The sequence below is a fragment of the Aethalodelphis obliquidens genome, unplaced genomic scaffold, assembly GCF_003676395.1.
Source record: "Aethalodelphis obliquidens isolate GAN/ISIS:26980383/991018 unplaced genomic scaffold, ASM367639v1 scaffold30, whole genome shotgun sequence".
NCBI classification, from domain to species: domain Eukaryota; kingdom Metazoa; phylum Chordata; class Mammalia; order Artiodactyla; family Delphinidae; genus Aethalodelphis; species Aethalodelphis obliquidens.
The window spans coordinates 9,157,584-9,169,200 of NW_020837974.1; the positions used below are offsets into that span (position 1 = coordinate 9,157,584).

General features: G+C 53.1%; 1 protein-coding gene across 1 annotated transcript; it reads left to right on the forward strand.

Annotated features, from left to right (window-relative positions):
* The first annotated feature begins 6,908 nt into the window (after positions 1-6,908).
* VPS37D (VPS37D subunit of ESCRT-I) lies at positions 6,909-10,380 on the forward strand. The gene is made up of 4 exons (XM_027126143.1): positions 6,909-7,357; positions 8,685-8,856; positions 9,330-9,412; positions 10,018-10,380. The coding sequence occupies exons 1-4, from the start codon at positions 6,968-6,970 to the stop codon at positions 10,378-10,380; spliced, it is 1,008 nt and encodes a 335-aa protein (XP_026981944.1). The 5' UTR covers positions 6,909-6,967.
* Positions 10,381-11,617: the final 1,237 nt, after the last annotated feature.

Sequence of the window (11,617 nt, forward strand, 5' to 3'; positions counted from 1 at the left end):
GCAGTGGTTGAGAGTCCGCCTGCCAATGCAGGGGACGTGGGTTCGTGCCCCGGTCTGGGAGGATCCCACATGCCGTGGAGCGGCTGGGCCTGTGGGCCGTGGCCGCTGGGCCTGCGCTTCCAGAGCCTGTGCTCCGTGGTGGGAGAGGCCACGGCAGTGAGAGGCCCGCGTACTGCAAAAAAAAAAAAAAAAAAAAAAAGGACACCATCAAGAAAGTGAAAAGACGACCTACAGAATGGGAGAAAATTATAAACCATATATCTGATAAAGGACTAGTTTCCATAATATATAAAGAACTCTTACAACTCAAAAATAAAGAAACATGGGACTTCCCTGGTGATGCAGTGATTAAGAATCTGCCTGCCAATACAAGGGACATGGTGGTGCAGTGATTAAGAATCTGCCTGCCAATACAAGGGACACGGGTTCGAGCCCTGGTCCAGGAAGATCCCACATGCCACAGAGCAGCTAAGCCCATGCGCCACAACTACTGAGCTTCTGCTCTAGAGCCCGTGAGCCACAACTACTGAGCCCATGTGCCACAACTACTGAAGCCCGTGCACCTAGAGCCCATGCTCCGCAACAAGAGAAGCCACCACAATGAGAAGACCGCGCACCTCAATGAAGAGTAGCCCCCGCTTGCCGCAACTAGAGAAAGCCCGTGTGCAGCAAGAAGACCCAACATAGCCAAAAATAAGTTAAATTAAATAAATTAATTAAGAAAAAATAAAGAGACCAATAACCAACTGAAAAATGAGCTAAGTGTCTGAATAGGCTTTTCCCCAAAGTAGATATAAAAATGACCAATAGCACATGAAAAGATGGTGAACATCATTAGTCACCAGAGATGTGCAAATTGAAATCATGAGATAACACTTCACACCCACTAGGAGAGTTATAATAAAAAAAGACAGACAATAACAAGTGTTGGTGAAGAAACTGGAACTTCATACATTGCTAGTGCAAGTGTAAGATGGCGCAACTGCTTTGGAAAACAGTCTGGCCTTTCCTCAGAAAGATTAAATGTGGAATTATCATATACCCACTCATTGGTATATAAGCAAGAGGAAAAAACATGTCACATAAAAACCTGTATGACGGGCTTCCCTGGTGGCGCAGTGGTTGAGAGTCCGCCTGCCAATGCAGGGGACACGGGTTCGTGCCCCGGTCTGGGAAGGTCCCACATGCCGTGGAGCAGCTGGGCCCGTGAGCCATGGCCGCTGAGCCTGCGCGTCTGGAGCCTGTGCTACCCAACGGGAGAGGCCCCAGCAGTGAGAGGCCCGCGTACCGCAAAAAAAACCCAAAAAAAACAAACAAAAAAAACCTGTATGACAATGTTTATAACAGCATTATTCATAATAGCCAAAAAGATGAAACAACCCCAATGTTCACCAAGTGATGAATGGATAAACAAATTGTGGTAAATACATGCAATGGAATATTATTTGGTAATAAAAAGGAATCAATAGATATACAATGGAATATGATTTGGCCTTAAAAAGGAAGGAAATATTGATATGCTATACAACGTGGAAGAACCGTGAAGACATTATGCTCAGTGAAACAAACCAGTTGCAAAAGGACAAATACTGTATGATTCCACTTATATGAGGCACCTAGAGTAGTCAAATTCATAGAAACAGAAAGTAGAATGGTGTGTGTCAGGGGCTGGGGTGAGGGGGGAATGGGGAGGGAGTATTTAATGGACATAGAGCTTCAGTTTGGGAAAATAAAAAAGTTCTGGAGATGGATCGTGGTGATGGTTGCAGAACAAGGGGAATGGACTTAATGTCACAGAACTGTATACTTTAAAATGATTAAAATGGGAAATTTTATGTCACATATGTACCACAAAAAAAATCAAAAGGAATCATTACTAACAAATTCTACAACATGAATGAATCTTTAAAACATTATATTAGGACTTCCCTGGTGGCGCAGTGGTTAAGAATCTGCCTGCCAGGGCAGGGGGTACTGGTTCGAGCCCTGGTCCAGGAAGATCCCACATGCCACGGAGCAACTAAGCCCATGCGCCACAACTACTGAGCCCACACACCACAACTACTGAGCCTGCGTGCTACAACTGCTGAAGCCCGCGCGCCTAGAGCATGTGCTCCACAACAAGAGAAGCCACTGCAGTGAGAAGTCCATGCACTGCAATGAAGAGAAGCCCCCCGCTCAATGCAACTAGAGAAAGCCCACGCACAGCAATGAAGATCCAACGCAGCCAAAAATAAATAAATTAAAAAAAAATTTATTTAAAAAATATATATTAAATGAAAGAAGCCAGTCACAAAAGACCACATATTATAGGATTCCATTAGTATGAAATGTCCAGAACAGGCAAATCTATAGAGACAGAAAGTAGGTTAGTTGCCTGGGGCTGGTGGTCGGAGTGGGATCTGGGGGAAATGGGGAGTCACTGCTAATGGGCACGGAGCTGCTTTTCTGGGGTGATGAAAATGTTCTAAAATTGTGCCAATGGATACACAGTTCTGTGAATATACCAAAAACCATTGAATTGTATGGCATGTATCTCAATAAAGCTGCTTTTTTTTTTTTGAGGGGGTGGTGATTGAATCCTTGGAGAATAATGAATTTAAAGGCTGAATCGGACTTCCATGGTGGTGCAGTGGTTAAGAATCCGCCTGCCAATGCAGGGGACACGGGTTCAAGTTCTGATCTTGGAAGATCCCACATGCCGCGGAGCAACTAAGCCTGTGCACCACAACTACTGAGACTGCGCTCTAGAGCCCGCGAGCCACAATGACTGAGCCCTCGCACCACAACTACTGAAGCCCACAAGCCTAGAGCCCACACTCTGCAACAAGAGAAGCCACCGCAACGAGAAGCCTGTGCACCGCAAGGAAGAGAAGCCCCCACTCTCCGCAGCTAGAGAAAGCCCGCGCGCAGCAACGAAGACCCAATGCAGCCAAATATAAATAAATTTATTATTATTATTTTTTTAAAAAAGACTGAATCAGGGAGCAGAACCATGAAGATGAAGTGTTCCCTTTCTCCAGTCAGCCCCTGGAAGATAGTAGGTACCCCATAAATTAAATCCAATGGATCATTTCTAGAAAGAGGAACCCATTGCAGTTGCTGTTTTTGGAGAACCGACTAAGTGCCAGACATTGTGGTAGACACATATCAAGTCACCTAATCCTTCAACTACCCATTTTAAAGATGGTATAATTGAGATTCAGGGAATTAAGGACTTTGCTCTTGGTCACATAGGAAGTGGCAGAGGTCAGAATGGGACCCAGGTCTGTCTGACTTCAAAGCTAAGGTCTAAAAATTGACCCTAAAAATTATTAATTTTATATAGAAGTTTTCAGGCTTACCCCAAAGTATTAATATAAAGAATAATACAGTGCACACCTGTGTACTCTCACTCAGCCTAAGAAACTGAACTATCTCTTAATGCCATTGAAGTCCCCTCTGTCTCCTCCCCGATTCCATCCCTCTTCTGCCAGACAGCCACACTGCTGAATTTGGTATTTATTGTTCCTGTACTTTTACTTTGTACGTATCTCCAAGCAATAATATAAAGTACGGTTCTGCATGTTTCTAAACTTTACATAAACACTATTATACTGAATGTAGTCTTCTGAGGCTGCCTTTTTTTCACTGTATTGTTTGTGAGATTTAGCCAAGTTGACACGTGTAGCTGTAATTTGCCCATTTCTGTTGCTGTGTAGAATGAAGTGTTCCACTGTATTGGACATTTGGGTTGTTTCCAGTTTTTCGTCATGACAAGTAGAGACACTGCAAACATTCCCGTTCTTGTCTCCTAGTCCAAGACAGTGAAAATTCCTAGGAGTTTGTGTTAGTTTCCTATCGCTGCTGTAACAAATTACCAAATTAGTGCCTTAAAACAACACAGGTTTATTATCTTACATTTCTGGATGTCAGGAGTCTGAAATGGGTTTCACTGGGCTGAAATTAAGGTATTGGCAGGGGCGCACTCTCTCTGGAGGCTCCAAAGGAGAATCAATTTCCTTGCCTTTTCTGGTTTCTAGAGGCTGCCTGCTCGTGGCTTCTTCCTCCAGCTTCAAAGCCAGCAACGTAGTGTCTTCAAATTTCTCTGTCACTCTGACCCTCCGATTTTACTGTCAAACCTCCTTCTCTGATTCTGACCCTCCTGCCTCCCCCTTATAAGGCCTCTTGTGGTTACACTGGCCCCACCTGGATGATCCAGGATAATCTCTCCATCTCGAGATCCGTGATTTAACCACATCTGCAAAGTTCCTTTCACCACGGAAGGTAACAAGTTCACAGGTTCCAGGGATTAGGATGTGGACACCTTTGGGGTCTATTATTCTGTCCACTGCAGAGGGGAACAGCTGGGTAGTGTGATATGAACACCTTTGAATTACGAGTTTGTCAAACTGCCCTCCAAAGTGAATTGATTCTCTCTCCCACTAGCAGTACAAAAGCATTCCTGTCACTTCCCATCCTCACCAACACTTGATATTATCTGACTTTTTAATTTTTGCCAACTTGACACCTGTGAAATGTCTGGACTCTGACTGCTATGCAGTCAAGAAAGAGATGATGGTCAATGGCGCTGAATGTGACAAAGAAGGGCCCTGGCAGTAAGAAGCAGTCCATGACCTTGGCTAGTGCAGTGCCCTTGGAGTTGTGGTGGTGGGGGGCGGTGAAGTCAGACTGAGTCAAGGAATAAGGGGGGGGGCGGGTATGAGGAAATGGATGCAGGGAGTACAGAGTCTAGATGGTATGTTAGTAGGCTTGGACTGCCATAACAAAATACCACACACTGGGTGGCTGAAACAAAAGATACCTATTTCTCATAATTCTGGAGGCTGGAAAGCCCAAGATCAAGGTGCCAGCAGATTTGGCTTCTCGTGAGAGAGGCCAAATTTGGCTTCTCTTCCTGGTTTGCAGACAGTGGCCTTCTAGCTGTGACCTCACACTGGTGGAGAGAAAAAGAACTTTGGTCTCTTTTCCTCTTCTTATGAGGGCACTAATCCCATCATCAGGCCCCATCCTCATGACCTCATCGAAACCTAATTACCTCCCAAAGGCCCCACGTCCAAATATCATTACATTGGGGTTAGGGCTTCGACATACCAGTTTTGGGGGGAAGTACTCAATTCATAACAGGGTACTTTCAAAATATTGGGTGGGGGTGGTGAAAGGGAGGTATCAGTCTAAAGGCAGAAATTAAAGGTGAAAGAGACAGACAAAGAAAGAGACATAACTACCACAGTGGGGGAGGCATCCTGGAGGGGCAGGTGAAGGTGAGACCCATAGCAAGGGTACCTGGGCTGGCTTTGGAATGAGGGGAGGTTCCTCCTCCTGGAGGAAGGAGAGAAGAAAGGGCACTGGGGCAGGTGCAGAGAAGATCCAAAGAGGTGGAGCAGGAAGTGGCAGAAGCTCTCCCATGTGATGGGCAGTGGAGTCACCTACTGAGGGGGCAGGAGTGGGTGTAGGAGGTCTGAGGAGTGTGGGGAAGTTTCACAGGGGCCGTTGTTGTGGGATTCCACAGGGGGCCCACTGGGCTGAACAAAGGGGGATTGGTGATGAAGAGGGGACAAGCCAAGGCAGGAGCTCCCATCAGATCTCACCAGGGCCTCTTAGAGTGAAGACTGCCTCTTGCCCGGCCAAAGGAGGGCCGGACAGGGGGAGTGTCTAGGAGACCCCTGGAAGCTTAGTGGAAACAGTGGGTCTGGAGGACGCAGACCAGAACCAGGGAGATCATAGCCAGGAAATTGTGAAGTGTGGAAGAGCTCTTGATAATACCCAGGACCGTGGTGGAGGGACATCAGGGACTGTGGGGCACACAATGCTGCCTGGGGAGGTAGAGAGGGCTTCCTGGAGGTGGTGATGTTCCAGCTGAATCTTGAAAAGGAAAACCAAATTTCACTTGCCATAAAAATGTGGAAGAAATGTTGCCTTCACAGTCTATCAGCAAGTCTGTCCTGCCCCACTCCATCAGTTTTGTCTCTTTCTCAGACATCTCCACCACGCCCCCTGTGCTCTGGCTGGATTGGGAGAGTCCTTGTTGGGCACTTTCAGCTTCTATGCCTTGGCTTATGGACTTCTCTTTGGTTTCACTATTTTCGCCTTCAACTTCAGAACTCCTATTCATCCCTCAAAACCCAGCTCAAATGTCACCTCTGCTGGTGAGCCTTTCTGTGCCCTGGTGCCATCTTGGTCCTTTCTTAGTAGTGTGGTGAAGTGGAAAAAGCTCTCTCACTACTGTTTGATTTTAGACAGGTGACAATCTCTGAGTGTCTGTTTCCTGACAATGGCACTGGCCAAGCCTAGTTGTGAAGATAAGGTACATGACATCCTCAGGCATCACATGGGACTCACAAAGGAAGACATCGAGCCATGACACCCACCATTCTGTCTTGTACTAAAGTAAGCTGAGTGAGAATGTGACTCTGCCTTAATCCATGAGCTCTTAGAGGGTAGAGACAATGCCCTGACAGGGCCCAGCCCAGTGCCCAGCATGGAGGTATCGTGTGCTCCGTGGACACTGCACATACAGGAAGAACTGAGATTGTCTGTCATTTACTTGTAATGTGACTTTGGGGAGGTGACATCATCTCTGAGAATCTGTTCCTTCATCTTTAAAATAACAATAACTCGTATTAGGTATTCATCTAACTACAGGTAAGGGACTCAACAATTCACTACCTCTAATCCTCACATTGTGTTATCATCATCCTATTTTATGGAAAGGAAAACTGAGGCTGGGGGAAGTGAATGACTTGTCCAAGTTAGCAGCGGGCAGGAGCTCCTGGCACCCGGCCAAATTGAGAAAATTGTGCGAATTCACGGGGTAAATGTGAAATAGCCTTGCAAACTGTAAAGGCCTGGGGTGGGAGAGTCCGTGCCTGGGGGTGTGGTGAATGATGGCCGGGAGGAGAGGAAAGGAGAGGCGCCTTAGATATCCGGACGCCGTGAGGAGGTTGGGTTGCCAGGCGATCTGCGGATGCGTGAGGCGCGGCAAGGCGCGGCTCGGCCGGGGTGGGAAGAGGAGCGGCCTGCCCCCTCCCCATTCCACCCCCAGCCTCCACGCCGCGGCCCCTTTAAGAGCGGGCGGGGCGCCCTCTGGCGGCGGAGCGGCGCGCGCTGCCGGAGCCAGAGCCCCAGCCGGATCCCGGAGCCGGAGCGGAGCGGAGTCGGGGCGGAGCGGGCCGAGCGGGCCGAGCCAGCAGCCGAACTGGGGGCGCGGGCGGGCGGCATGTACCGGGCCCGGGCGGCGCGGGCGGGGCCGGAGCCCGGCAGCCCGGGGCGCTTTGGGATCCTCAGCACCGGGCAGCTCCGGGACCTGCTTCAGGATGAGCCCAAGCTGGACCGGATCGTGCGGCTCAGCAGGAAGGTAGCGCGGGGGGCGCGGGCGGGGGGCTCGGGGGACGGGCCGCGGCCTGCCGGACCTGCCAACCGACCGAAGGGCCGCACCGGCCGGGCCGAGGGGCCTCCGGAGCCTGGCACGTACGAGTGGGCCCGGTGGAGCCGCCCCCGGGGGAGGGGGCGCCCTGAGCTGGCCTGGGGCGGGTGGGGCGCCGGAGACCCAGGGAGGCGCCCGTGCACCCCCGGGATGGCCGCGAGGCGTGTCCTACAGCGGCTGCTCCAGGGAGGTGTGTTCCGGGGGGCGGGGGGCGGCTGTTTGTGGGGGCCCTGGCTCGCACACCCACGTCTGTAGGGCCAGAAAGGGGAGGCGCCTTCCATGGGGAGAACTAGGGGCCTGTGTGACACCTAGGGGGGCCGTTGGGAGGGCTTCCGTGGTCTGGGAGTGTAAGAGGGGGCTTTGTGTCTTCCGGTGGGGAGGGGTACTGAAAGCTGAGGCGTGTATTCCATAGGCCACCATAAGAGAAAGTTGTATATTTCACAGGCGATAGGCCCGGGCTGGTTGTCTGCGGGGGGGGCAGAAAGGGAAAGTGTACATTGGAGGGAGGCAGGCAGGAGGGGCGTGTGCATCCTATAGGGGACAGATGGAGGGTAGTGCGTTCTCCAGGGGCAGGGAGTGGAGGCTCGGCCCGCCTAGTAACAGAAGGAAATAGCGTTCTCCAGGGCCAGGAAAGAAAGGGGTCTGCTTTCTGCAAGAGAAGGAAAGCTGGGAGCAGGTGCTAGGGGATCAGGGAGGAAAAGGGGGTGTGTATTCCTTGGGGTGTGGGGATTCCACTGGAGGGCAGAGGAGGGGGTGCGAGGGAAGAGAGGGGGGTTTGAGGGGGTGCTGTGCAGGGACAGGGTGAAGACATCACTGGAGAGTAAGAGCAGGGGGTGGGAGTGTTTTCGGCACAAACACCTGAGGAGGAAACAGACAAAGGCCTGGAATGAGAGGGAAGCTGCCCATGCATGGAAAATGGGACAGAGGAGGGAGGAGGACTCCTCGGGGACCTGAGCAGACATATTAATTTAAAATTAAAAATTAACTAACATTTGTAGAGGCCTTCGTAGTTTTCCTCACTTAAGTCTCACAACAACCCTATAAGGTAGATGTTTTTAGCTCACTTTGTGGAAGAGGAAACTGAGGCAAAGTGGGGTCTGGGCTCTTATCGTTCCTCCACCTGTTGGCTCGCCATCCTGAGATTGGGGCAGGAAAGCCAAGCTTTCGGCTTGGCCCGTGGGCACTGTCGCCCACAGTGGCAGTAGGTGGCCATGGGCAGACTCCCTGAATGGGCCTCTGGGCTCTTCCCTGCCGGCAGTTCCAGGGCCTGCAGCTGGAGCGCGAGGCATGCCTGGCCTCCAACTACGCTCTTGCCAAGGAGAACCTGGCACTGCGGCCCCGCCTGGAGATGGGCCGCGCTGCCCTGGCCATCAAGTACCAGGAGCTTCGGGAGGTGGCCGAGAGCTGTGCAGACAAGCTGCAGCGACTGGGTGAGGGACGGCCGGGAGAACTGCCTGGGGTGGGGGGCAGCTGGCCATCTGGCTGGGTGGCCTTGGGAAGTGCCAGGCTCTGAAGGTCGGGACTTGGGCAGACCTATTCCCCAGGCAAGTTTGAGGGGTGCTACTGCTGGAAAATTACCGAGTTGGGAAAGTGAGCAGTCGATGGGTAGAGCTGGGTTCGAGAGGCCAAAATGGGGCCCAAAACCCAAGGGCCTGGGGTGCTTTAGAAGACAAAGCCCCTGCTCCCTCTTTCGCACTAGGACTGGGGGGAGGAGCATAAATGGATCCGGCAGGCGTGTTGTGCAGATGAGGAAACTGAGGCTCCAGAGAGGGGAGGGGAAGCGTAGAATCACACACAGGGTCGGTGAGAGTCAGGTCTGGGCCCTGGGGCTCTGCTCTGTCTGCCCTGAGTGACAGGCCCTGAGGGCAGGGGCTAGTTCACTCTGTCCCTCTGTGGCCCTCAGAGGAGAGCATGCACCGCTGGAGCCCCCACTGCGCGCTGGGCTGGCTGCAGGCTGAGCTGGAGGAAGCTGAGCAGGAGGCTGAGGTGAGAGAAGGGGCAGCTGGGCCTGGGGACCGGGAGGGGGGCCCCATCCTATCATCATCCCCCTCCCCTCAATTCTTACATTGCAGGCTTGAGAGCCCCCCTTCCAGGAAGCCTGCCCTGAGTGCCTGGCTCCCAGGAGTGCCCGCTGCATTGCTGTCCGCACTGGACACAAGGCCCACCGTCCCCACCTGTAACTTTTCCCCCAACTTCCTGTGAACATCTCAGGGCAGCTTAGGCTGGGTCTACAGAGCAGCTGGGACAGATGTCTCAGTGCTGGGTTGGGAGCACAGTGCTCAGTGAGTTGAAGAGGTGGAGGAGGAGGGCCCTGGCCCTGATGAGAGACACCTGTCTACTTCAAGTGTGTCTCCATCTCTGATCCCGCCTCATCCCTGGCCCAGCAGGTCTGGTGATAGTAAGGAAATCAAGGCTTGAGAGTAGAGGACGTTCATCCTCAGCACTGTGGCAGGCCCAGGCTGGAACTCAGGTGCCCCATGCCTGAGCTGTGGGTGGTCGCCATCGGGAAGGGTTCAGGGTGGGAGGAGAGAGGACCAGCCCTCAGTCTTTGGTCATGTTCCTCCCAAACTGTCCTTTCCCTCCTGTCCCAGGAGCACATGGAGCAGCTGCTGCTGGGGGAGCAGAGCCTGGAGGCTTTCCTGCCCGCTTTCCAACGAGGCCGTGCCCTGGCCCACCTGAGGCGGACCCAGGCGGAGAAGCTGCAGGAGCTGCTGCGGCGCCGGGAGCGGTCTGGCCAGCCAGCCCCCACTGCTGCTGCGGATCCCCCCAAATCCTTCCCCGCTGCTGCTGTCCTGCCCACTGGGGCCGCCCGGGGGCCACCAGCAGTGCCCCGGAGCCTGCCCCCCTTGGACTCCCGCCCAGTGCCCCCGCTGAAGGGCTCCCCCGGGTGCCCTCTAGGCCCAGCCCCTCTGCTGAGCCCTCGGCCCTCGCAGCCAGAGCCCCCCCACCGGTAGGATCCAGGGTATGGCTCCCCACTGGGGGGCCCAGACAAACTTGATGCGTGGCTCCTCCTCCTCCCCCACCGCTGGGGTGGGGGGAGGGGCAGGCCCCTCCCCCTGGCCCTAGGCAGGCCCTGGCCCTGGAGGCTGAACTGGGGAGGAGGGTCACCTGGAAGATGCCCAGAGAGAGGGCCGGGAGTGGGGTGGGCAGGGTATTATGCCTCTGCCGCTGAGGAAACTCTGCCTTTTTCTCCCCGGCTGGGGCCTCCCGGGGGATGGGCCAGCCCCAGTGAAAGAACTTTACTCATGGGGGCCTGGGAAGATGCCCACTTCCTTCAAGGGCCCTGCCTAGGGGGCCTATCGCCCCCTGCCACTCCACTAGGCTTGCACAATGCCAAGGCTGACAGGAGTGTTTTCCATCATGTCCTGAGCCTACCTTTCCCCCAGTTCTGGGGTCCACCACCTAGGAGCCAGGTGGTCAGGTCCCGCTCATGCTCCAGACCCTGGGGCAAGGTAGGCCAGGGGCTTCTGACCTGCACCAGGTGAGAGTGGGCCCTCCCCCGGAAAGACCATTCTGTATTTTTCTGTCCCCGTCTCCTTAGAATGGAAACTTTTTGAGGGCAGGTCCTTGTCTTTGTATGTTCTGTCCCCAGCCCCGCCTCCCAGGGGCCGTCAATAAATGTGATGATGAGGATGACGATGCTGCCTGACTTCTCTCTGCTCCCTCATCCAGCCACTCTGCTGTTGCAGCCTCCACATCTCAGCTCCTGTGCTTCCTACTCTTGAGATGCCCTCCTTTCCTCTCTGCCCATCCAAAGCCTGGATGTCCAGGTCCAGCACTGCTTCTGCCTCTTCCATGAAGCCTTTTCTGATTACCAACCCATGGGAGTCTTCCCTAACTCTTTAACTTCCCAGCACTTCTGGCCAGAAGCACACTCTGCTCCATCACAGTTCTCCAACTGCCTCACCTGGATGCACCTTCTTTTCCTGGGTGGCCTGTCAGCCCAGTCAGGATGGTACCTGCTCCTTCTCTGGCCAAATGACCACCCCCACTGAGTGATGGAGAGGGTTCCATAGGGCTGAAGCTACCTGTCTTCAGCTTGGGTAAACATTAGGTGACCAGCTTGGCCGATGACTGTGGACAAGAAGATGAGAGAGTGGGAATACGTCTTGAACCAGCTTAGGTCAAGTCTAATGAGATGAAGTTTGGCAGGAAGTCACAGAAGGTCCTGCAGGTAAGAGGGGACAGTCA

What these genes read in the sequence shown, in the direction of transcription:
- VPS37D (XM_027126143.1), top strand. Translation starts at nt 6,968, where the DNA reads ATGCGTGAGGCGCGGCAAGGCGCGGCTCGGCCGGGGTGGGAAGAGGAG. An exon ending in TCGTGCGGCTCAGCAGGAAG is followed by an intron (nt 7,358 to 8,684) that starts GTAGCGCGGGGG and finishes CCCTGCCGGCAG; the next exon opens with TTCCAGGGCCTGCAGCTGGA. An exon ending in AGACAAGCTGCAGCGACTGG is followed by an intron (nt 8,857 to 9,329) that starts GTGAGGGACGGC and finishes TGTGGCCCTCAG; the next exon opens with AGGAGAGCATGCACCGCTGG.